Raw genomic sequence first — 22,956 nt, forward strand, 5'->3', positions numbered from 1 at the left:
CCAAGCTTCTGTTATTTAGAATTTTGCAAGATGGTCCAAGTATTGACAAAATATCTTTCACTCACTCTACTTTGCTCCCCAATTGACAAATACAAGGTTTACCCAAACCCACAAATACTTTCTCAAAGCAAAACGATCTGAATTCTGAACATGTCAGGAGTCCTCTCTTTTTTTTTTCTAAGACAAGGACAACAAAGTATATTCTTTCAAGTTGCTCATTCTATCTAAAACAGACATTCTGCATAGAGAAAATACCAGTCCACTTGGTTTCTTATCTTTTATTATCTGCATCAGTTAAGATTAGGTGTGTCATTTAATGTCATGCACTGATGGACAGAAGAGAAAGAATGGCGGGGGTAGGGGGAAGGGATAAAGGAAGGGAAATAGGTACACCTGCGAAAATCTGTAATAAAAATGATCTTTTCTTAATTTAAAGGTAAGTTTTGGCATTTTATATCCAACTCCCTTTCCCACCCCTCCCTCATCAAAGTTCCATCCAGAGTGAGAGAGGGTCTGGTGACTTAGGTCTTATGGCCAGATGCTCAGAGCTCCCTCACTGGCTGCTGTTAGATGCAGCATGTGGATTTTACTTTTGTATGTGTGTATATTTTAAAATTTTCACGCTTCCTTAAATAATTTCTTATTGATTCTTAGATGCTCCGGTTCACTGGGGTGACGTAGTTACGTGGAAACATGCCGGTCTGCCCATGGCAGGCTCCTTTCCACCAGTTGGGGTCTGAGTTATCAAGGACCTGTATGAAATCTCCGCGACGGAAGCCCAGCTCTCCATCTTCTTGGGGGTCAAAGTCAAAGAGGGCCTGGACATATGTTGGTTGCTGAAAAAGAAAGAGAATTAAGTTGTTCACTTGTTACACTATTGAGAGATAAAAAATTTATGTCACAAATAGTCTTGGTTTTCAAATGTGTGCCATAGAGAGAAAAATAGTCTAAAGTTTTAAGTGACTAGGTACAGCCTATTACATCATTTGAGATAAACAGTTCAGATAAATGCTCTATTGATAACATCATCCTCTCAGGCTAGTTATATCCTACATAATGTTGCCCTAATATAATTTCATGATAACGACAGTAACATTCTACCCAAACCCCACTGTATATACAGCAAAATTCTTGATTTAAAAATGTCCAAATGAGTGCTTAAGAGGAAAACTGACTAGTTCATTCCTGTCTCTCCCAACTGTTTCACTTAATGCCATCTTTTTAAAAGAATCAACGAATGACATGAGGTGGAATACACCTACATGCTGAGAACAGCAAAACCTAGTGTTCATGAGAAGGGTGGAAAATCGCAGCTGAGACACTGCTCAAACTAAAGGTGTTGAACATATTTTACTTTTAGGTCCCAGGCCTGTCAGAAAGGTGGGTAATGGTGATAAGAAGGAACAGTATATCATTATTACAGTACCAAATCTGATCAAGAATGAAGAGGAAGCTTATGGGGCTGAAGGAAGCTACTGTTCCTTCCCTCCTACCCCTCAAAAGCATCTTAGCTCTTTTCTTCTATACTTATAGCAGGGGAAATTTGGTAGCAGCACAGAGAAAACTTTAATTTACTTATTCTTTTTTGATGTAGGGGGAAGGAAAAGATCAGACCTATGGTTCCACTGGTGGAGGGAACTCTAGCAAGGAAGATTGACAATTATTCTGCAATTTAGACCCTAAGAGAGTTGATGTCTTACTCAGAGATTCAGTGACTTGCTCAGGCTGACAATTTCAGGATGTGTCAGAAGTAGAACATGAAGCAGGGTAATCCTGCCTCTGAGGCTAGCACCTATACTAGTATTCTTTTAAAAAATTCTCTGCCTTCCCCTCCCCCTCCCCCTCCTGAGAAAGAGAGAAAAACAAAACCTATTACAAATATCTATTGTCATATAGCCATGTTTTTTGTTTTTTTTTTTTAAAGGCAAGAAAAAGAGAAAAGAATATGCTTCAATCTGCACTCCAAGTCCATCAGTTCTCTCTGGAGGCAGACAGTAAGTTTCATTATGAGTCCTCTGGAATTGAGATCGATCACAGTTTTGATAAAAGTTAATCTTTCACAGTTGATTACTATTATAATAGCTATAATACTGCTGTTACTATGCACACGATTCCCCTGGTTCTGCTCATTTCACTTTGCATCAGTTCATTTAAGTCTTCCTAACCTTTCTGAAACCATCCTGCCGTCATTTCTCATAGCATACTGTAACTCGCTCAGCCGTTCCCCAGCTGATGGGTACCTCATCAGTTTCCAATTCTTTGCCATCACAAAAAGAACTGCTGTGTTACTTTTTGTACACGAGTCCTTTTCCTCTTTTATCTTCTTGTGATATTTAAAGCTAGTAGTAGTATTGCTTTTCCAAAGGGCATGAACAGTATAAAGCCCTTAGGACATAGTTCCAAATTGTTCTTCAGAAGAGTTCAAACTAGTTCACAGCTCTACCAACAGTGCATTATTGTATGTTTTCCCACAGCCCTTCCAGCATTTGTAATTTTTCGTTTGTCATCTTAGCTAATCTGATGGGTATGAGGTAGTACCTCAGAGTTGTTTTAACTTTCATTTCTCTAAATTATTAATGATTTAGAACATTTTTAAAAATATGATTATTGCTAGCTCTGATTTCTTCCTCTGAAAACTACCCATTCATAACTTTTGATGAGTTGGGGAAAGGCTCTTATTCTTACAAATTTGGTTCACATCCTTATATATTTTAGAAATGAGACCTTTGCCAGAGAAACTTGTTGCACAAGTTCTTCCCCTCCCCTACTTTCCCATTTTTCTTCTAATTTTAGTTGCATTTTTTTTGGGTGCAAAAACTTCTTAATTTTATGTAATCAAAATCAGCCATTTTACCTCTTGTGAACCTCTATCTTCTTTAGTCATGAACTCTTCCTCTAACCATAAATCTGATAAGTAATTTCTTCCTTGTTCCACTAATTTGCTTATGAGATCACCCTTTACGTCTAAATCATGAACCCATTTTAAGTTTATCTTGGTTTATGGTGTGAGATGTTAGTCTATGTCTACTTTCTACCAGACTACGTTCTAGCTTTCTCAATTTTTGTCAAATAGTGAGTTCTTATCCCAAGAACTGGGATCTTTGGGTTATTAAACACTAGGTTACTGTGCTCATTTACAACTGTGTATTATGTATCTGATCTGTTCTACTGACCAATTTTTTATCTAGTACTAAACTATTTTGAGAATCATAGCTTTCTAGTACACTTTGAGTTCTAGGACTGCTTGGCCTCTCTCCTTCATATATTGGTTCACTGATTTGCTTGATAATTTGGTGTTTTGTACAACTCCAGATGAGTGGTTATATTTTCTAGCTCAAAAAAGTACTTCTTTGGTAGTCTGGTTGAAATGATATTGCATAAGTAAATCAGTTTAGGTAGTATTGTCATTTTAATTGTGTTGATGCTCCAACTACCCATGAACAATTAATATTTTTCCAGGTATTTAGAACTGTATTTACGGCAAGAATGTTTTGTAACTGTGTGTATGTATATGTATACACGCACATCTATATATACATATATATATGCATACCCATATTTATATGTATATATTAATATTCCTATATGTATCTTGGCAGGTGGACTCCAATTATTTTAGACAATCTAATGTCATTTTAAATGGAATTTCTCTTTCTACCTCTTCTTGCAGGGTTTTATTGTAATATGGAGAAATGCTGATGATTCGTGTGGCTTTCTTTTATATCCTGTAATTTTGCTGAAGTTTTTCATTGTTTTGATTAGTTTTTTTAATGAGGGTTTTTTAAACCATCATATCATCTGCAAAAAAGCAATACTTTTGTCTGTTCTTTGCCCCAGCTTATTCCTTCATCTTGTACTACCACTATAGCTAGCATCTCCAGCATAATACCGAAGAGTATTAAAGATAATGGACATCCTTACTTCAGCCTTGATCTTACTGGAAAGGCTTCAAGTTATCAGTACTATAGATAATGCTTGAGCCTGGTTTTAGATAGGAAAGTTCCATTTATTCCTGTGCTTTCCAGTGTGTTTAAGAAGAATGGATGTTGCAGTCTATCAAAAACTTTTTTTTTTTTGCATCTACCATGACATGACTTTTGTTGTTGTTATTGTTATAGTTTCCATAATATCAAAACAACCCAAATTTCCGGCACAGATCCAGTCTGGTCATAATGTAGAATTTTTTATATCTTGTTTTACTTTCCTTGTCAGTACTTTATTTACAATTTTTGCATGAACATTCATTAAGGAAATTGGTCTATAGTATTCTTTCTCTAGGTTGACTTTCCTTGGCTTAGGTATCAAGACCACATTTGTGTCACAGAAGCAATATGTGGGACTCCTTTACCAATTTTTTCAGTTTATTATGTAGTACTGGAATTAATTATTCTTTAAATGATAGAATTCACTTGTAAATCTATCTGGTCCTGGGATTTTTTTCTTAGGAATTCAATCCCCCTCCCCTCCACCCAAGGCAGGGTTATTTAAATATTCTATTTCTTGTTCTGTTAATCCAGGCAGTTTATATTTTTTGTAGGTATTCATCCATTTCATTCAGATTGTTAGTTTTGTTAGCATGTAAGCTGGACAAAACAGCTCCTAATAAATACTTTTTTTTCCATCTTCATTGGTTCTAAATTCAACCATTTCATTTTGCATACTAGTAATTTGGTTTTCTTTTTTAAAAAAATAAAAAAAATCATGGTTTAATCTATTTCATTGATTTAGAAAACAGCTCCTAGATTTATTAAAAAATTTTTTAGGGGCCGGACCAGCACCGCCTGGGGAGAGTGGCCTATCTGAGGCCGGTCCTGGCCCTGGACAGCCTCCAAGATCGGGTTGTCAACCTCCTCCCTCTCTCCTGGGTCGAGTCTAGGAATGATGTGAGAAGCTCATGTGTGGCGAGAGTTGTATACAGTGTAAGAAGAGTGTGGCACCTCACAACTTCAATTAATTCCACTAACAAGATGCTCTATACCCTGATTTACTCACTTTATTCAGTGAGTTATAGAATCAATCAAATGATTTCCTCCCACATGAGGAAACTCCTTCTACCAATGCAGACTGACTCCTAGTCTTAACTGCCTTGACCATCAGGAGGGTAAAAATGAGGTCTTTTGTGAGAAGAAAAGGAAAGCCAAACAAAGGAGGTGGCCGAGGTGGTGGAAAAGGTGGAGGAGGACAAGGTGCCAAGAGTCATGCTAATAAATCTCAAACCAGTGGTAGCAGAAAAGGCTCAAGTAAAATCTGGGATGATGGAGATGATTTCTGTGTCTTCACTGAATCAGGAGTTTCACCCAGGTCATTATCCTTTTGGTGTTTTAAATCTGGATACAATTTCATTTGCATGAGTATAAGCAACTTATATGAAGTACAGATGTGTGAGAGAGTATCAATAAATATAAGTTTATTATATGCTATAAGTTAATGTTCTCTTAAATTTATGTAAATACAGAAAAGCCTCAATCTAAGATTCTATTTAAATTCATCTGACAGAATGTAAGCTCCTTGAGAGCAAGGACTGTTTTATTTTTGTCTCTATTTTATCTGTATGTCCCATCATGTGTTGTCCCTCCCCATCTTATTTCCCCTTCCTTCCCCACTAGTGCCCAGCACATACTAGGTAGTTAATAAATGCTTATTAATTGATTGGTTGAAGTATAAAACTACAGTAATCCTTTTTTGCAAAAAAAAAAAAAAAAAAAAAAAAAAAAAAAAAAAAAGGTACTTGGGTATTGGTAAATTGAAATGCCATATTCTGGCATTTCTGAGACAGGCTAGTTGACAAAAGGGTTTGAGAGTTGTTTTTTAGGTATTGTTGAATTTCAATAAATATTTCAGTTCAACAAATGTTTGTTAGGCTCCTTCTAGGTGTTTGGGCTATAAAAAAGAAATAAAGAACAGTCCTTACCCTCAACAGTCATACAACTTAACAGAAGACATTCACAAACAACTATCATTACAAAGACAAACAAGAATGCTGTGAGAAATTTAAGGATGAAGAGATCACTTCTACTTGGAGATTTCATTGAAAGACCTTTGTCTTAACCTTTCTTCTCCCTGAACCCCACTCTCAATCACTTCACCTGACTACCAGATCAGTCCAACTACCACTTCTCCTTCCACGAGCTGCCTCCCAGTGTTCTTTCCTTAGTCCACCACCACCTAAAGGCCAGGGGAGAAACTGAAAGCATCCTGTCCACCTATCTTGAGCCCTGACCAGTCATTAGTGGTTCCATCATTTCTTCCCCTCATCCAAAAGGCTTTCCTATGACCAATAACATTGATTAATAAAAGGTTGAGAATTAAAAAAAAAAAATTTTTTTTTTTACTTCTGATTTTGCTAATCTCTCCTTTGATTTTTAGGATTTTTAATTTTAGTTTTAATTGGGGGCTTTAAATTTGTTTTTTTTCCCTAATTTTTTTAATTGCATGCCCAATTCATTGACCTGCTCTTTCTCTCTTATAAGTGTTTAGAGATATAAGTTTTCCCCTAAGTACTGCTTTGGCTGTATAGCATTATTTTTAAGATAAAATGCAAAGACAGGTCTCCATGGAGGAAGCATGTAAAAAGAAAATGAAAATTTTTCAGTGACATCCCTAATTTATAATTTTTCTGAATGCTAGAACATATTTTATTTCATATACACTGTTAATGTAGCACAAAAAAAATATATTAAAGAATGAATGTTGAGCCAATACCACAAGGACTTTCCTTATGTTAATTTGGTAAGAAGCAAGTCTTGGTGTATTAAGTAGTACTGATGCTTTTCTTATGTACTTACCTGTGGCACCTGTTCTATGTCCCGCAAAAATATTTGCTGGTTTCTGGAAACCGAGGTGGATCTGTGATAATCTACCAGCTCATTTAAAGAATTGAACTTTACCACCCAAAGGAAATACTTCCCAGCCCCATCTCGGAGCACCTTGAAATGCTGCACATCATTTCCAAACCTGGGAAACATCAGAGGATATATGTTAGGTAGTCAAATAATTCTTTCTCTAAATTTAGTTAGAACATCTCTTACTACAAAAAGCAGTTTAATAGGAAAGAAAGACAATAATCTGTTAATGTTTCTCCCAGCCTAAGGTATCAGATACTTATGCTGTGGTTCAAAGAACAAGGAATGGAATAATAAGATGCCCTTGTTGGGAAGAACACAGGCATTCAACTATATGAGTTCCCAGTTAACGTTAATGGTTAACATTTATGGGTTAGATCTTTAAACCAGAGGTCTCTAGTCCCTCCTGATTAGCATACCTCTTAGGTATACATAAAGAATTCTTGTCAAATACAAGGAAACTAGCTCTTGCTCCCATTGTAGTGAACACATTTGTCTACACAGTTCTGCTATAAGTAGACATGACATTACAACAAAGGTATCAGGCAAGAACAAGAATATAGATTTCAAATCTACTAGGAAAATGGGGAACATGCCAATCTCTTATCAAATCAAATAGAATTTCATTTAGTGATTAACACATATAAGTTAAAAGAAAAGCAGAGTAATTCTCCAAAAGAATGGCTGATACTCTGCATAATAAATGAACAGCTCACTGCTAGTGGTTTCTCATTTTCCTTTCCACTCAGATCAGATGAACTCCAGGGAAAATATAAAGAAAAAGTAGATTCAAGTACCAAAGAAATTAAGTCCCATTATAATTCAAAATCAGTTGCACATTTCCCTTTATATACAGTTTAGATTTGGTTGGCAAAGGCAGAACACCGAATTACAAAGTTGCTGCCTCCTAATAACAGCCAAAAGGATACAAATAGCTTTCTCTTTAAAATTCTCTCCATAGCTACTTTCTCCCCAAACAGTTCTCCATAAAAATGACCCATCAGGTGGCAGCACTGAGTTGCCAAAAAAAAAACCCCAAAAACTAAGAGCATACAAGCAATCTAATGCTTGCCACCAATAGGCAGGAATACGTGCCCATAAGCAAGCCTAAAGATGATACACTGAGGATCATAAGACTAATTGGAATTTTAAATGCAATTAGTGACACTGGACATCATTCAGTCCATCCTCTTTTCTTCCTGCTTTGTGTCCTCCATTTTATAGAGAAAGAAACTGAGACTTTCAAATCAACCAGAATTCTACTAGCTCAGATTTTAATTTTTTTCCTTTTTTATCACTTAATAAAAAAATTATTTGCTCTCTGTCTCATCTTCTCCCCCAAGCTTGGGGAAAAAACCCCAAGAAAATCAAAACCTTGTAACAAATATAGTCAAGCTAAACAAATTCATTTGACCATGACCAAAAATATGCCTCATTCTGTATCCCGAGTCATCTCTCTGCTATGAAGTTGGTAACATTCTTCATCATTGGTCCCCTGGAATCATGTTTGGCTTATGTTGATCAAAGTTCTAAAGTCTTTCAAAGTGGTTTGTTTCACAATGTTGTTGTTACATAAATTGTTTCCTGGTTCTGTTCACTTCAAAATGCAACAGTTCATATATGTCTTCTTAGGTTTTTCTGAAGCCATACTTTTTTCACCCAGCACAATATTCTATTGTATTCATTTATCATGATTTGTTCAGCCATTTCTCAACAAACAGGTATTTCCTTAGTTTCCACTTCTTTACCACTACAAAAAGAGCTGCTATAAGTATTTTTGTACCTGTAGGTTATTTTCCTTTTTCTCTGATTTCCTTGAGGAATAGGCCTAGTAGTGGCCTCAGGGAGTTCAAAGGGCATTGACATTTGGTGACTTTTTGTGTATAGTTCCAAACTTATTTCCAAAAAAGCTCTCCTAATTCAACCTACACAGTGCACAAATATGCTTATTTTTCCACAGCTCTTCCAACATTTGTCATTTTCCATTTTTGTCATCAGATTTTTACTCTTCATGATTCCAAAATAGCTGAGGTTCTGAATTTGCCAGGTTGTAGAATAAAAAACCTGGCCTCTGCTAGCATCTTAAGTTAGCTTGCAGGTGGGCAAGAGGGAAAGTAATCAGAGAAAGACTCACTTGACAGAGAGGGAGAAGTCCCCGGGTGCACTCTCACTCTCCCGGATAAGAAAGGCACCATCATGTCGCTGTTTGCCAAGCATTTCTTCTGCCTTTGCTCTGGGGATTTTGCCAAAAAACCACCTACAGAACAAAGTAACCCAGTCAAAGTCTGCTCCCCCACATGAAAAAAAAAGATGTTTAGGCTCTTGAAGTGTTAGCAAAAAGATGACTCCCCTATCTAGAAGGGTAAAGGAAGCAAATATCCACCCTTCGGTATCAATATACTCAACAATTAGGTTAACTCACTACTGTTAAGGGTTCGGTAAGTGATTTAAATAATTCAACCTCGAGGCTCCTTTCCCCGGCCACCCCCCAGCTAGGAAAGTGACTCATTACAGCATTAAATGGTTTCTATATGGATAGACACTTAAAAATCTTCCAGATAAGTCAAAGACCACAAATTTAGCTTCTTACTCACTAGAGAGATACTTGGGGAAGCCCCAAGTTACATAAACGTGAAAAATGTACAGAATTAATCAAATAAGGAAAAAGAGGCCTACTTTATGTAGTCATTTGCTATTCATATTACCTTGCTACCAAGAAAAATAGGATTGGGTTGGGGTGGGAGTGGGGAGTGAGGTGGGTGGCCAGAAGAAAACTTTGCCATGGAAACGGCCCCAAAGGCAAAAGCTCCAGTCTTTTGGCAAAAAGCATGTTAAAATGTAATGCTATTCTTGCCAGAAGGATGGAGAATAATCTTACTAAGCTAGTAGCAGAAATAAAGAGAATCCACCTAAGTAATTAACTTAGCTGAGAGTTTGTGTTTTCCCTTTAGGAAAGACTTATATCCCCTTCTTTTATCATAATACACCACCAACCCTGAATATTGGAGGAAGTGAAGCTGTGTTCTGCCCAGCTGCCTAGCTACTCTAGGCAGAACACAAAGCTGGACTAATTATTAAGTAGACCTACCAATTAGTTGCTATGAAGTTGTGTTTTTATTTGGGGGGAGGAGGTATTTAGAGGTAAGGTACTTAATTCTCTCCCCACCTCCCAAAAAATAAACCACTTAAAAATGTAACATTTTCAAAGACCATATATAATTAGAAAAAATGCTAGATTTGGAGTCAAATAATCTAGATTTTAATGCTGGCTCTACCACTTAACTTCTTGGTGCCTCAGTTTCTTCACGTGTAAAATGAAGGCATTTGACTTGATAATCTTTAAGGTCAGTTACAACTCTACATCTATGATCATATCACCAGCTAACCCTGGTCTCTTGCATTCAATACCCAACTATGCTATTCTCTCTTTTTGTGTCGTCTTCCCTCGGAATGTAAGCAAGGACTATCTTGCTTACTTGTATTTGAATACCCAAGCTTAGCATAGTACGTGGTATTTAATAAGTGCTCTAGCTACATTTCTATATCTGTCTACCTACACACATTCTCTGCTAGATCTGTTTGTTTCATAATGCATAATCATTAAGTTATAAATCTAAGAAATGTTAACTTCTAGAAAATTCACACCAACCAACAATGCTATATTAACAGCTAGAGTACTTCTTAACTTTATGGGAAGAAGTTTCTTTTCCAGAATAAAATAACAGACTACTTAATTTGCAGGAGAAATCTACTTCTACAGAGAATATGGGCAAATCTTCAACAGTATCCTTAAAGCATATTTCTGGGTTTTGCACTTCACAAGTTAGTACCATTCCATATATCTACATGCAATTCAAACATAAGTTCTCTAATGAGAACTTTGTGTGTGTGTGGTTTGTCCTTCATTCTCGAAGAGGACTTTTACATCAGGGAGATGACAACATGACTTGCAACTGAATTGGATTTGTGTGAGGAAGGGCTGTGCAAAGTCACCAGTCTCACTTTTTCCTCTAGAGCCACTGGGGTCCAGTGACCAGATATAGACCGAGATGACTGAGATGGCCTGTGGCAGCTAAGTGGCTAGAGTGCTGACCCTGGAGTGAGAAAGACTCATCTTTATGAGCTCAAATCTGTCCTCAGACACTTAACTAGTTGTGTGACCCTGGGTGAGTTGTTTAACCCTGTTTGCCTCAGTTCCTCAATGAAAACCTACCATATAAGGGAAATAACATTTGAAAGGAACTAGATTCAAAATACAGAAGTCAGTTCAGAAAATGTGATTTCTATTACAGACACTTCTCTCCTCTTCCCTCCCCCCGCCCCAATCTTTTCTTCCTTTTCCTGTTCCCATCTTCCTAATGATTTTAGCTACTCAGGAGGCCACAGCAGATTTACCTCACAAAACCACTTTAAACTCCCTAATCACTCAGTTCCTCAACCTACTAGTTTCCCATGACCTACTTCTCCACCCCACCTCCACACACAAAAATAGTCATACCCCTGATCTTGCCATCATCCACAAAGGTACTACCTCCACAAATTCCTGAAATCCCTTAATCTGACCATAATGTACTGATTTTTCACCTCTCAGTCTTCTCTTGTATCCACACTATGACTTTCAATCCCTTGACCCCTCACTTCTCTCCAAGGCCATCTCCCCTGCACTAGTCACCCTTTCCTCTTCTCTCCATATTGACCCCTGGGTGAATCCAATTAAATTCCAGACTGTACTCATCTCTTGAATCACTAGCCCTCATCATTTTGATGATTACTCCCTGTCAAGCCTTAGCCTTGGATCACTTCCATCATTTGCCACCTTCTCATCTACACACATGCTGCTGAATGAAACTGGAGAAAATCATGCAACATTTCTGACTGGATTCATTATAAATTTGTTACACAACCTCAACTGGGCCCTAACTGCTGTTTGGCAATCCTATGATCCCTGCCTTGTCAATTCACTGCTCCACTCCACACAGTGGGTTCTTCCAAACCTTTTCACCACCTCCTCAAATCTCCTATGGCTTCCTCTCTCCCCTCAACCTCTCAACTGAGATCTTTACCTTATGTTTTACAGAAAACACTGAGGCTATTTGCTGTGAGCTCTCTCTTTTCCCTTCCTCTTTTCCTATCACTCAGGTGCCTTTTGTCACTATCTTCTCCTTCACTCCTGTTTCACATGAAGAAGTGACCTTATTCCTTAACAACCTAAGCCCTCTATCTTTTCCAGGGATCCTATTCCAGCATATCTCCTCGAAAAGACTCCTGTGTCATCCCCACTCTATCAGTTATTTTCAATTTCTCCCTTTCTACTGGCTCATTCCTTACTATATACAAAGAAGTGCATGTCTTCCAGCCCCAATATCATCCTGTATCTCTTCTGTCCTTTGTAGCTAAAATTTTAGAAAAAGACCATCTACAATACCTGCCTCTGCTTTCTCTCCTCTCGTTATCTTCTTAGCCTCCCCACCCCTCTACAATCTGGCTTCCAGCCTTAACATTCAATCAAAACTACTCTCTTCAAAGTTACCAATGACTTCTTAGCTGCCAAATCCAATTGTCTTTTCCCTATCCTCATTTTCCTTGAACTCTTTGAAGCCTCTGACATTTTTGATTACCCTATCCCCTCCTTGATACTTTCTTCTAAGTTTTTGGGAAACTACTCTCTCCTGGTTTTCCTCCTAAACATCTGAAAGCTATTTCTCAGTCCCTTTTGCTGGATCCTCATTCAGAACATACTCTCTAATCCTAGATATCTCTCAGGGTCTGTTCTGGGTCCTGTTTTCCCTCTACATGACTTTACTTGGTGATCTCACTAGGTTCCATGGATTTAACTACCATCTCTAAGCTGGTGACTCTCAAATATACCTATCCTTCCCTAAACTCTCAGCTGACCTCCAATCTCAAATCTCCAACTGTCTTTCGCATATCTTGAACTAGATATCCAGTAGACATCTTAAGCTAAAGATGTCCAAAACAGAACTCATTATCTTTCCTCCTAAACTATTTTCCCCTTTTAACCTTCCCTACTGCTGAGGGCAACATTATCCTTCTAGTTCCTCAGGCTCACATTCTAGGAGTCATCCTGTATTCCTCACTATCTCTCATCTCCCATAGCCAATTTGTTGCCAAGGCCTGTCAATTTCACTTTTACAACATCTCTTGAATCTGTCTCTCCTCTGATATTACCACCACTATAGTGCAGGCCCTCCTCATCTTACACCTGAACTATTGCAATAACCTGTTGGTGGATCTGCCTGCCTTAAGTCTCTCCCTACTCCAATCCATCTCCAATTCAACCAGTAAAGTGACTTTTCTAAAGCAGAGATCCAATAATGTCTACAGGATCCAGTACAAAATGCTTTGATTAGCATTCAAAATTCTTCATATTTATTGAGAATCCTAAGTATGCTTCTCTGTAACTTTACAGTTTTAAAGAGTTACTACTGAGAGCACTGAGAGGTTAAGTTACTTGCCTTTGACTCACACAGCCAGTATGAATCAGAGATAGGGCCTGAACTTGGGTCTCCCTAGCTATTAAGTAGCTCTCAATCCACTTTTGTTGTTGAGCCATTTTTCAGTCATGTCTGACTCCTTGGGAGCCCATTTGGGGTTTTCTTGGCAACTGGAATGGTTTGCCATTTCCTTCTCCAGTTCATTTTACAAATAAGGGGCTGAGGCAAACAGAGTTAAAGAGACTCATCCAGAATCACACAGCTAGTTAAGTGTTTTGAGGCTAGCTTTGAACTTCCAAAGAGGAGCCTTCCTGACTCGAGGCCTGGTACTCTATTCACTGAACCACCTGTTAGTACCTGTGTGACCTTGAGCAAGTCATTTAACCTCTCTAGGTCTCAGTTTCTCACCTATGAAACTGAGTTGGATGAATTGGTTATTAAGATTCCTGCAAGCTGAGGTTCAGACTGATGTTCCCAAGAAGCATGAGTGTTATGGTCTCTCCTCCCTGACCTGACTACTTCCTCCTTGAGACTGTTTGACTTCTCATTCATCTTCCCCACTAGTAGAGGTAGCCAGCCCCAAGGCTTTATCTTTGGCTTTTTTTTTTTTTAATCACCTACACAATTAGCTTCTCTAAGTAGATTACTCTAAAATCTATCCCCTAACTTATGCTCTATAATTGCTAAGTGACTGATAAAATCTCCACCTGGATTTCCCAAAGGCACCTCAAAATCAACATGTCAAAATCAAAATTATTTTCCAAGCACCATAAAATAATATATTCCTTTTCTGAACCTGTTCCTTCAAACTTTTTCTTTCTGTTCCAGGTCACCCAGGAACAAACCTTACAGTCATCTTTGACTTTTCCTCTCTTTACTCCCCACACCCAATTAGTTGCTAAGTTTTGTCAATTCTACCTCCCTAACACCTTTAGTATCTATCCTCTTCTTTTCAATCACATAGCAACTACAACCATTCAGGACTGTCTCTTCACTGGTCTCTCTACTTACAGTCTCTCCCTTTCCAGTCTATCCATTACAACATAGGTGTAGAACAACCTTCTCTGGGCACAGGACTGTCCAGGCAAAATATGCCTGCCCTGCCCCCAAATCTTCAGTGGATTCCCTAATGCTTCTGAGCTAAAATACAAACTACTTAGCTTGGCATTTAAAGGACTTCATAACCTGGTTCCAACTTGCCCTTTCCAGTCTTATTTCACATTAATCTTTTTCACATATTCCATGTTGTAACCAAATTAGACTGATGGCTGCTCCATGAAGTACATTCCATCTCCTACTTCTGGGCATCTGCAACTCCCTTCTCAATTCCCCTTTCACTATAGTCAATCTACTTCCCTGGATCCCTTTTCTCCCAAAGTGACCTGCAAGTCACTTCACCTTTCTAGGCCTTAGTTTCCTCATCAGCAAAATGAGAGAGCTGGCCTCTATTCTGTGACTGTGTTCTCACATACTCTAAAAGCATTTGGTATGGACATCTCTCTTGCTTCCCATCATTCATTTTCTAACTTACATTACACTTTCCCATGTGCATTTAGTACCTTCCTCGTGGGCATAAAGGACACAACTTATTTGTTGAATTAAACTGTGTTTAACTTGTAACTCTAAAAGCCATGCAATCAAATCCCCCCTTCCTTTCTAAGAGAAAGAAGGAAAGAAAATCTAGAACATAATGCTCCATCACAGCCCAGAAACTACCAAAGATCCTGTGTTTATAAAGCTCTTTCGTCATAGAAACTGTCTTGCAATGTGAAACATGCATGAAATACCACACTACTGAAGCATAAGTATGTTGTTGTTTTTTTTTTTTTAAAAAGAACATGATAAATCTATTATTATTTTGGGCAGCAACACTATACTAAGCAATTTACAATTATTATCTCATGTTACCCTCACAACAACTCTGGGAGGGAAGTGCTGTTATTCCCAATTTATAGATGAGGAAACTGAGGCAGACAGAAGCTAATTGACTTGCCCAGGTTGTGACAAAGTTAGGAAGTGTCTGAGGCCAGATATGAAACTCAAGTCTTAATTTCTTGAGGCCTAGTGCTCTCTCTAGCCGCTGCTTTAGCAGCTGGCCTTAATTTTCACTCTTCAGAGCTCAAAAGTTGCTGAACATGCGCAATATTCTCAGTTACTTTGTCAGATGAGACAGACGCATGATGCCTTATAGTCAAAAACTTGAATTTGTCTTCAAATTTCTTAGAAATGTAATATTTTAAAAACTGATTAGAATTAAATGATTCTCTCCAACAAGCATAAAGGACAATTTTTTATGAGTAACTGCAACTTCTGAAATGATATGGCCTTTCTTGTCTTCTCTAAATGTTATGATTTAAAATATCCATCCAGTTTGAAATAATCTCAAGTAGAATCAGGCTTTACAGTCATGCACACTTCAGTTAATGCAATGTTTTCTAGTTTAATAAACTACCATATCTCCTTTTACTTGTTCCTTTTAAGTTCTAAAACCACAATGACAAAGAACTTTTGATCAAACAATAGTCTAAACTTATGATTTCTTTTGAGGATGATATGAGATGAAGAAGGTTGTATGCATCACCTATTTAGTGTATATCTGATCAACCCTGCAGACAGATTCATTAGTTGACCCAATCTTTCTACCATCATTCCCAAACCCTCGCTGTAAAAACTTACTCAACTAATTCTACTCTCTCTGGGAAGTCTTCAAATGACCTCTTCTTCCACAAGGTTGTAGGCCCAATTTTGGAAGGCCTGTTTTCATCTTCACCAACGGTTCCTTCTGTTCCCTCCCTCCAAACCAAAATAAATACTTTTTCACTTAACAGATAAATAGCTGCAAAAAATTTATCTGCTACCAGCATCCTGCTCCTCTTCTTGTGGGCTTGTTATCACCACTTGCATCTTTTAGTAACTCAAGAAGAGGAGTTCTCAAAGTGAAAGAAATTATTAGTCTGATTAAGTGACAAGAACCTAGGAGATGGTTGAAATTTTTTTAGAAGTCAAATGTGGAAGAAATTCTTTCAGTTTCTGTAAATATTTAGCTATTTGGTACAAACTTTAACTCAGAAACTTTGATTCTTCCATACTCGTTTCTTAAATACCTGAGTACCTACTATGCAAGGGGCAGCTAGGTGGTGCAGTGGATAGAGCACCAGTGTAGGAGTCAGGAGGACCTAAGTTCAGATCTCACCTCAGACACTTGACACTCACTGTCTGACCTTGGGCAAGTCATTTAACCCCAACTGCCTCATCCTGGATCATCTCCAGTCATCTTGATGAATATCTGGTCACTGGATTCAGATGGCTCTGGAGGAGAAGTGAGGCTAGTGACCTGCACAGCCCTTACTCACTCAAAACAAAGTCAAGTGCAAGTCATGTCATCATTTCTCTGATAGCATGGTCTTTGGCAACGAAGGACAAATACATGCCTATTATCCAAAGGGAACCACTCTTGTGAAAGTAAGCCAATCTGACACTAGAAATTAGTGGAACTTAACTTACGGATGTGGTTTCATTTCTATGTAGTTCTTGGGAATGAAGCCGTCTTTTCCGTTGAGTTCTGCCTTATACCAATTTTGATCACATTCTTCATTCAACACCTGAAAAAGAATAAGACATAGCACCAGATCAGTCATATGATCCTATTTCAAAACTGGTAGCTTTGGAGACAACATGGACATTTGGCTTCCTTCACAGAAAGTGCTAGCTGTTGAGTTAGTAGTCACAGTACCATTCCAGTTAACCAGCAGTCAGAGTTCCAAGACTCAACTAGTCCAGTGTGGTAGTGGAGCAATAGTCTCTGAGCAGACAGCAATAACAAGTTTATGCCTAACATACTGTGATTACTTTACTCACGCTCCCCCCTTCCTCCTCCCAAAGGAGCTCTAACTAGCAAGATATACCAAAAAAATGATGTTATAAATGTTTTAGTGTGTAGGTGGCTTTTTTGTCACTGACCTCCTTGGGGAATAAGCTAGTAATGAATCTCTGGGTAAAGGGATACAGATATCTTAGCATTTTACCACTTTCTTAGCATAATTATCAATTGCTTCACAGAATGATTGGATTTTTACCTTTTCATAATCCTTGTATTGCTTATTATAATCTTCTGTGACCCTCTTTTATAATGACTTCTATTCCTTTTTTTGAGATAATTTATTCTCTTCTCATAGCTGTGAAAGATAAATGATCTGATTCTATTCTGATTTTTAAAATGATATACTTAGTTTTCAGGTCATGTATCCACTTTGAATTTATTGTGGTATATGGTTTAAGACATATTGGTCTAAACCTAATTTCTGTCAGACTGCTTTCTTAGTTTTCCCAGGAATTCTTGTGAAATAGGGAATAATTTATAATTCATGTTTATATTTCCTAGTTTAAGGAACACTGGGTTGTTGAAATCAATTTTTGATTCTTCCTTGCCCACTAATCTGGTTACTGCTTTACAATAAAGTTTGAACTCTGTGTTATCTGTTACCCTTCATTCTTGCCTTTTTTCACTGTTTTCCTTGACATGTTAGATCTTTTATCTAAATGAATTATTATAGCTCTTTTTAAAAGTAGTTTATTAGCAATTCTGAGTAGTATAGTACTAAATTTATAAAGTGATGAAAGTATCCCAGACCACACAATATCAACTGCTACAAAAAAAGCTTTTGTCTAAGTACAATACACATTTGTACTAAAAAAAAAAAAAAAAAAAGAAAAAAGAAAACCCTACAAAGCAAAGGCACAAAGGATCTTTTTTCTTAAATATGACAAAAGTATCTGAAATTCAAGTGTTAGCATTATGTATAATATGGAAACTCTAAAAAGTTCCTTAAATAGTACAGGAGTAAAGCAAAGATGGATTTATCAGGAAACTTGGAGAATTAATCAGACCCCATGCAAAGGTCAGAAATTTAAGAAAGTTGCTGAAATTAGGGAACACAGAAAAAAAGTTGATTGAATAGTAAAATGTTCATCTATATAAAAGCTCGTATTTATATAGTGCCTTTTATTTTACAAAATACTGTAACAACTCTGAGGGTAGACAGGACTAGAAGCTCAGAACACTGGGATGCTTATAGTTACCAGCACATTTTCACCCCATATCACGGAAATAGTAACATTTGACCTGAGTGGGAGAATTTCTGCAAAGGCCAAGAATCCACCTGGCAGAACCAAGAGGAAGGCAGGGAAAATTAAAATGAAAATAAAAAGCATCTTGCTCGGAAGATTTTTCCTCTCCGCTCCCCCCAACCCAAACACTAGAACAGTGCTATATAAACATTAGCACAATGATAATGATGATGATGATAATGAAGACAACAACAATGGTGTCAATAAAAAGTAGGAGCTAATGGTCGGTCAGATACAATTCAGAGACAATCTGAAGTTGTCTGGGTCTGCTGGTGAGAGAGACAAAAGACACAATAAAATGAGCCTGTGCGGACCCCTCCCCCCCCTTACCTTTCTGTATTTCAGGTGAAAGGGCAGCTTGTTGCCCTTACCCTTTAACTGCTCAAACCACTAACTTTTGCCACTTCATCCCTTTCAGGAGAAGGAAAAAGAAAAAAGGAGAAGTCTCTTCTGTCTCATTAGGGTTACACTGATCCAGAAGAAATGTACTACTCACTGTCCTTTTCACTGCTATCAATTTATTCCCTTTGATACAAATAAAAGTGTAGTGGTCACAGAATCCTTACTGTAGTGATTTAATGATAATATCTGAGGACAAAGTTTTTGCCTTTAAAGAGGCAGGAAACATTACATTTCTCAGCTGAAAAGTGTGATGGAGAGGAAGGGTCCCCTGATTTCCATGGAAGAGAACAAAAGATTATTATGACCATCCTAACACCCACAAGTAAAACCTCTAAGGCAATTAATTACAAGCTACACAGAGAAAGTCTCCCTTGGAATAAGGGCTAGGGATGTTGTCACTGAAGTTGTTGAGGGTGAGTGTTGTTTTCAGCTTTGCCCCAGGTGCTGGGGTTTTTTGCTGCTGCTTTAATCTGCAGCACTGGCACTATGGCTGTTATAGGCACTGAGGCAGCTTGGCTGAAGTTTACTGTGGCTGGTGACTAACAGTTCTTCCAGCACTTACAGCTAAACTCTGTACCTCATTTGCAAAGGTCCATATACACATGCTGCCTCACCCTAACTTGTGACATGTGGGAGCTAAATTTCCTACATGAGAACCCCATACCCACATCCTACTAAGGCTTCATTGCAACCTTTTTGTTTTCACACCATAACAATTTCTGAACATACCTCCCTAAGGAATGAAGAAAATAGTCTTTAAAAATCACCTATGCCTGATAACATATGCAACATTCTGCCTTCCTGGGACTGTTTTTTTCAAGTTACTCAAGGAAGCAAATTATGACAGTGCTGGCACTGAAAAAGTCAAGAAGCCATTTTACATCTCTGTTAAATAACAAAGAGGGAGCTAGGTGGTGCAGTGGATGAAGCACTGCTCCTGAAGTGAGGAAAACTGAGTTTAAATCTAGATACTAGTTGTGTAACCACACTGAGCAAGTCACTTAAACCTCTGTTTACCTCATTTTTCTGATTTGTAAAATGTAGATAATAATAAACGCTTACCTTACAGGGTAGTTGTGAAACTTAAATAAGATAATGCTTTTAAAGTACACATAGGTGCTCCTTTTTTTCTTTTTTCCTTTTTTAGTCTGGAGCTGTGATTTTGTGTGTGGAGGGAAAGGAAACACTCTCCACTCATGTTCAGCAACATACAGTCTTAGAGAATTGCCTATAACAACTAAGAAATTCGGTGACTTGCCCAGAGTCATATAACTAATATATATCAGATGCAAGACATAAGGCCAGGTCTTTCTTACTCTGAAGCAAACTTTCTTGCAACAGAAAGCAATTTATGGACCACCCACTTACCTACCACTGTTTTATGGATGGATGGTCTAGATTAGCAAACAAATTTTCACTCATTTATACAAACTGTAAGGAATATTTTTGGTTAATATGCCAGACTTGTATTTTCTACTCCACCCCCAAGTTTTGCTAAAGTTACTTAAGTACTGGTTAATCACAGCCCTCAATCAAATAAAAAGCTGTTTGATTAAGACATGAGGGTAAGAAAAAGCTCTAGCCATTCTGCAGGTAATGATTAAAGCAGTCAGCAGTGGATCATAAACCAAAAAAGATTTATATCTGCAGAGAAGGAAAAATATTAAATTATAGGAGCATCAAATCTACCTTACTATTAAAAAAAAGATTAACATTATGATAACTTCACATGAGAAGTCCTCCAGGTCCTTAACAATCTTTTCACATTATTGAAAAACGTAGAGGAAGGAAGAAAAACATGCAATGACACAAATGTACTTCATGGATTTTAACCATTAACTATTTCCTGTCACTATGCAAAGAGGAAATCCTTTTCCAGAAATAAAATTCACATTTCTGACAACGAACAACATTAAACATTTCCCACTTTTCAATATCTGATCAAGACAATATCCTATGTTCCCTGAAATGCAAAAAACTTTTCTCCTCTATACAAATGAGATATCTCAGTTCACATTGAGAGACATTTCTCAAAGATAGTTTAAAAATCTTGAAATTATAGATCTGAAACTCTGATCTTTAAGGTCATTATTAGACTAGTCTCCTGAACAATTGTTTCTTCCTTTGTATAAGGTGTATATGCATTAGCAAGTTATTAGTTTCAGCCACCTGGCAGGCAAGGGGAGGGTGTGGAGAGAGCTGATTTTTTTTTTTTTTTAACAATGGTTGTGTTCAATTAAACTTTGATGCATGGGCTAAATGTCAAGAATATATTTAGATAAAGGCAGTTAGACAGTTTTTGTCAAGAGTAGCTTGAAGAAACATACTTAGGATTCTCAATAATTTAAAGAACTTTTCATTCAGTTTAAGGTTACAGTTATATGCATATTAACATATGCTGAGACAAAAATGACAAGACTTAGCAAGTGACTGCACATGGCTGGCAGATGAAAGAGAAGAATGAATCAAGGATAACTGAGGTTGTGATTTTAGATAAATAGAAGGACAGTGGTACTTTTTAAAAATTAATTTGTTTTTAACAACCACTTCCAGTAGTTTTAAATTTTCTCCCCGTTCCTCCCCAAGACAGCATGCAATCTTATATGGGTTCTACACATACATTCTTTATTAAACACATTATCCCATTAGTCATGTTATATAGAAGACTTAAAACGAATGGGAGAAACCATGAAAAAACCAAACCAAAACAAAAATAACACAAGTGAAAATAATCTGCTTCATTCTGTGTTCTGATTCCACAGTTCTTTCTCTGGATGTGGCGGGCACTTGGAATCAAGAGTCCTTTGGGAATGTTTTAGGTCCTTGTATTGCTATGAAGACCTAAGTCTATCAGAAACAAGGACAGTGTTACTCTTAAAAGAAATCGGAATATATGGAGGAGTATTGTTGACTTTTTGTTTGGTTGTGAAGGGAATAATGAGTTTCACTTTGAACATTTGAGTCTAAAATGGCTATGGGACATTCAGGTAGAGATTACAAAACGGAATTAGTGATGTAGGAATGAAACTCAGGACACTGGGACTGGATGTATAGATCTGGAAGTCATCTTCATAGAGATGGTAACTGAATCCATGGTAGTTCATAAATTCACTAAGAGTGACAACACAAAAAAGAGAAGAGGTTCCAAGGCAGAACATTTTGGAGGACATGCAATGTTAGGATAGAACAGGGTTGGTCTACAATGTTGAGAAAATGAGGCACTCAATTCCACCATTCTACATACAATGATCTAAGCACTTTAATCTCATTTCCTGAAAGAGGCAACCTTTTCATTTGTCTTTTTATCCCTAGAGTCTTGCATGTATCTTAATTGAAAAAGTTGTGTCAGACAAAATAAAAAACAAAACAAAACTACGTACAGCAACTTGTGCTTTGATGACTAGGTTTTGAGCCTTCAATATAACACATGTAACGACATCAAACAACTACAGGGCCTGGCACATAGCATTTTTTGGCACTAAAAATGTACATTTATAAAAAGGAGTAATGAAAAGAATAATTTGTTGTAGGTCCCCTTCCCCCCCGCCTCCTTCATAATGCTCCCTAATTGGCTACCTACCTTGCCTTGCCTACTATTGATTTTGTTGTTGGCACAAACAACTGGGATGGTATTTATCATTGGTCATATAGTAGGAGAGAAATAACAAATGGATCACCTTACTTATTGACTGGATCCCACAGGATTAAAGACAGTTGACTAGAAGAATGTCTCATCTCAGAATTTTCAACGATCTGATGGTTCAGAGATGGAAATGGTGAGCACAGGAATGTTAGTTCTGGTGTTCAGTAGAGAGATCTGTGCTCATATCCATGTTATCATAGCTACTTTCTTATTGTAATAAACACCACTGACTTCTCATTGCCTCCAGAATCAGATCTGCTTAGTTTTTAAAGCCTGTCACAACTTGGCCCAAATCTATCACCCTAACTTCACTATGCAGGTACCACTCTATAATCCATCCCAACTGGTGAAATACAGTACATAAAATATAATATGGCAGCTGGGTGGTGCAGTGGATGGAGACCTGGCCCTAGACCTTTTTAGGCATACTTGGAGTCAGAAAGATCTGAGTTCAAATCTAGCCTCAGAGGTCTGCTAGCCGTGTGAC

General features: G+C 37.5%; 1 protein-coding gene across 2 annotated transcripts in view; it reads right to left on the bottom strand.

Annotated features, from left to right (window-relative positions):
* Positions 1-263: 263 nt before the first annotated feature.
* Positions 264-22,956, bottom strand: part of GRB2 (growth factor receptor bound protein 2) — a 103,788-nt gene continuing 81,095 nt past the window's right edge. For both annotated transcript variants that reach the window (XM_072645675.1, XM_072645676.1), the window contains 4 exons: positions 16,802-16,899; positions 8,977-9,099; positions 6,786-6,954; positions 264-836 (listed from right to left, as the gene is read on the bottom strand). In XM_072645675.1, the coding sequence (XP_072501776.1) occupies positions 651-836; positions 6,786-6,954; positions 8,977-9,099; positions 16,802-16,899 (576 nt within the window). In that variant the 3' untranslated portion in view covers positions 264-650. The remainder of the gene's footprint in view (positions 837-6,785; positions 6,955-8,976; positions 9,100-16,801; positions 16,900-22,956) is intronic.

This window comes from Notamacropus eugenii, chromosome 2 (genome assembly GCF_028372415.1).
Source record: "Notamacropus eugenii isolate mMacEug1 chromosome 2, mMacEug1.pri_v2, whole genome shotgun sequence".
NCBI classification, from domain to species: domain Eukaryota; kingdom Metazoa; phylum Chordata; class Mammalia; order Diprotodontia; family Macropodidae; genus Notamacropus; species Notamacropus eugenii.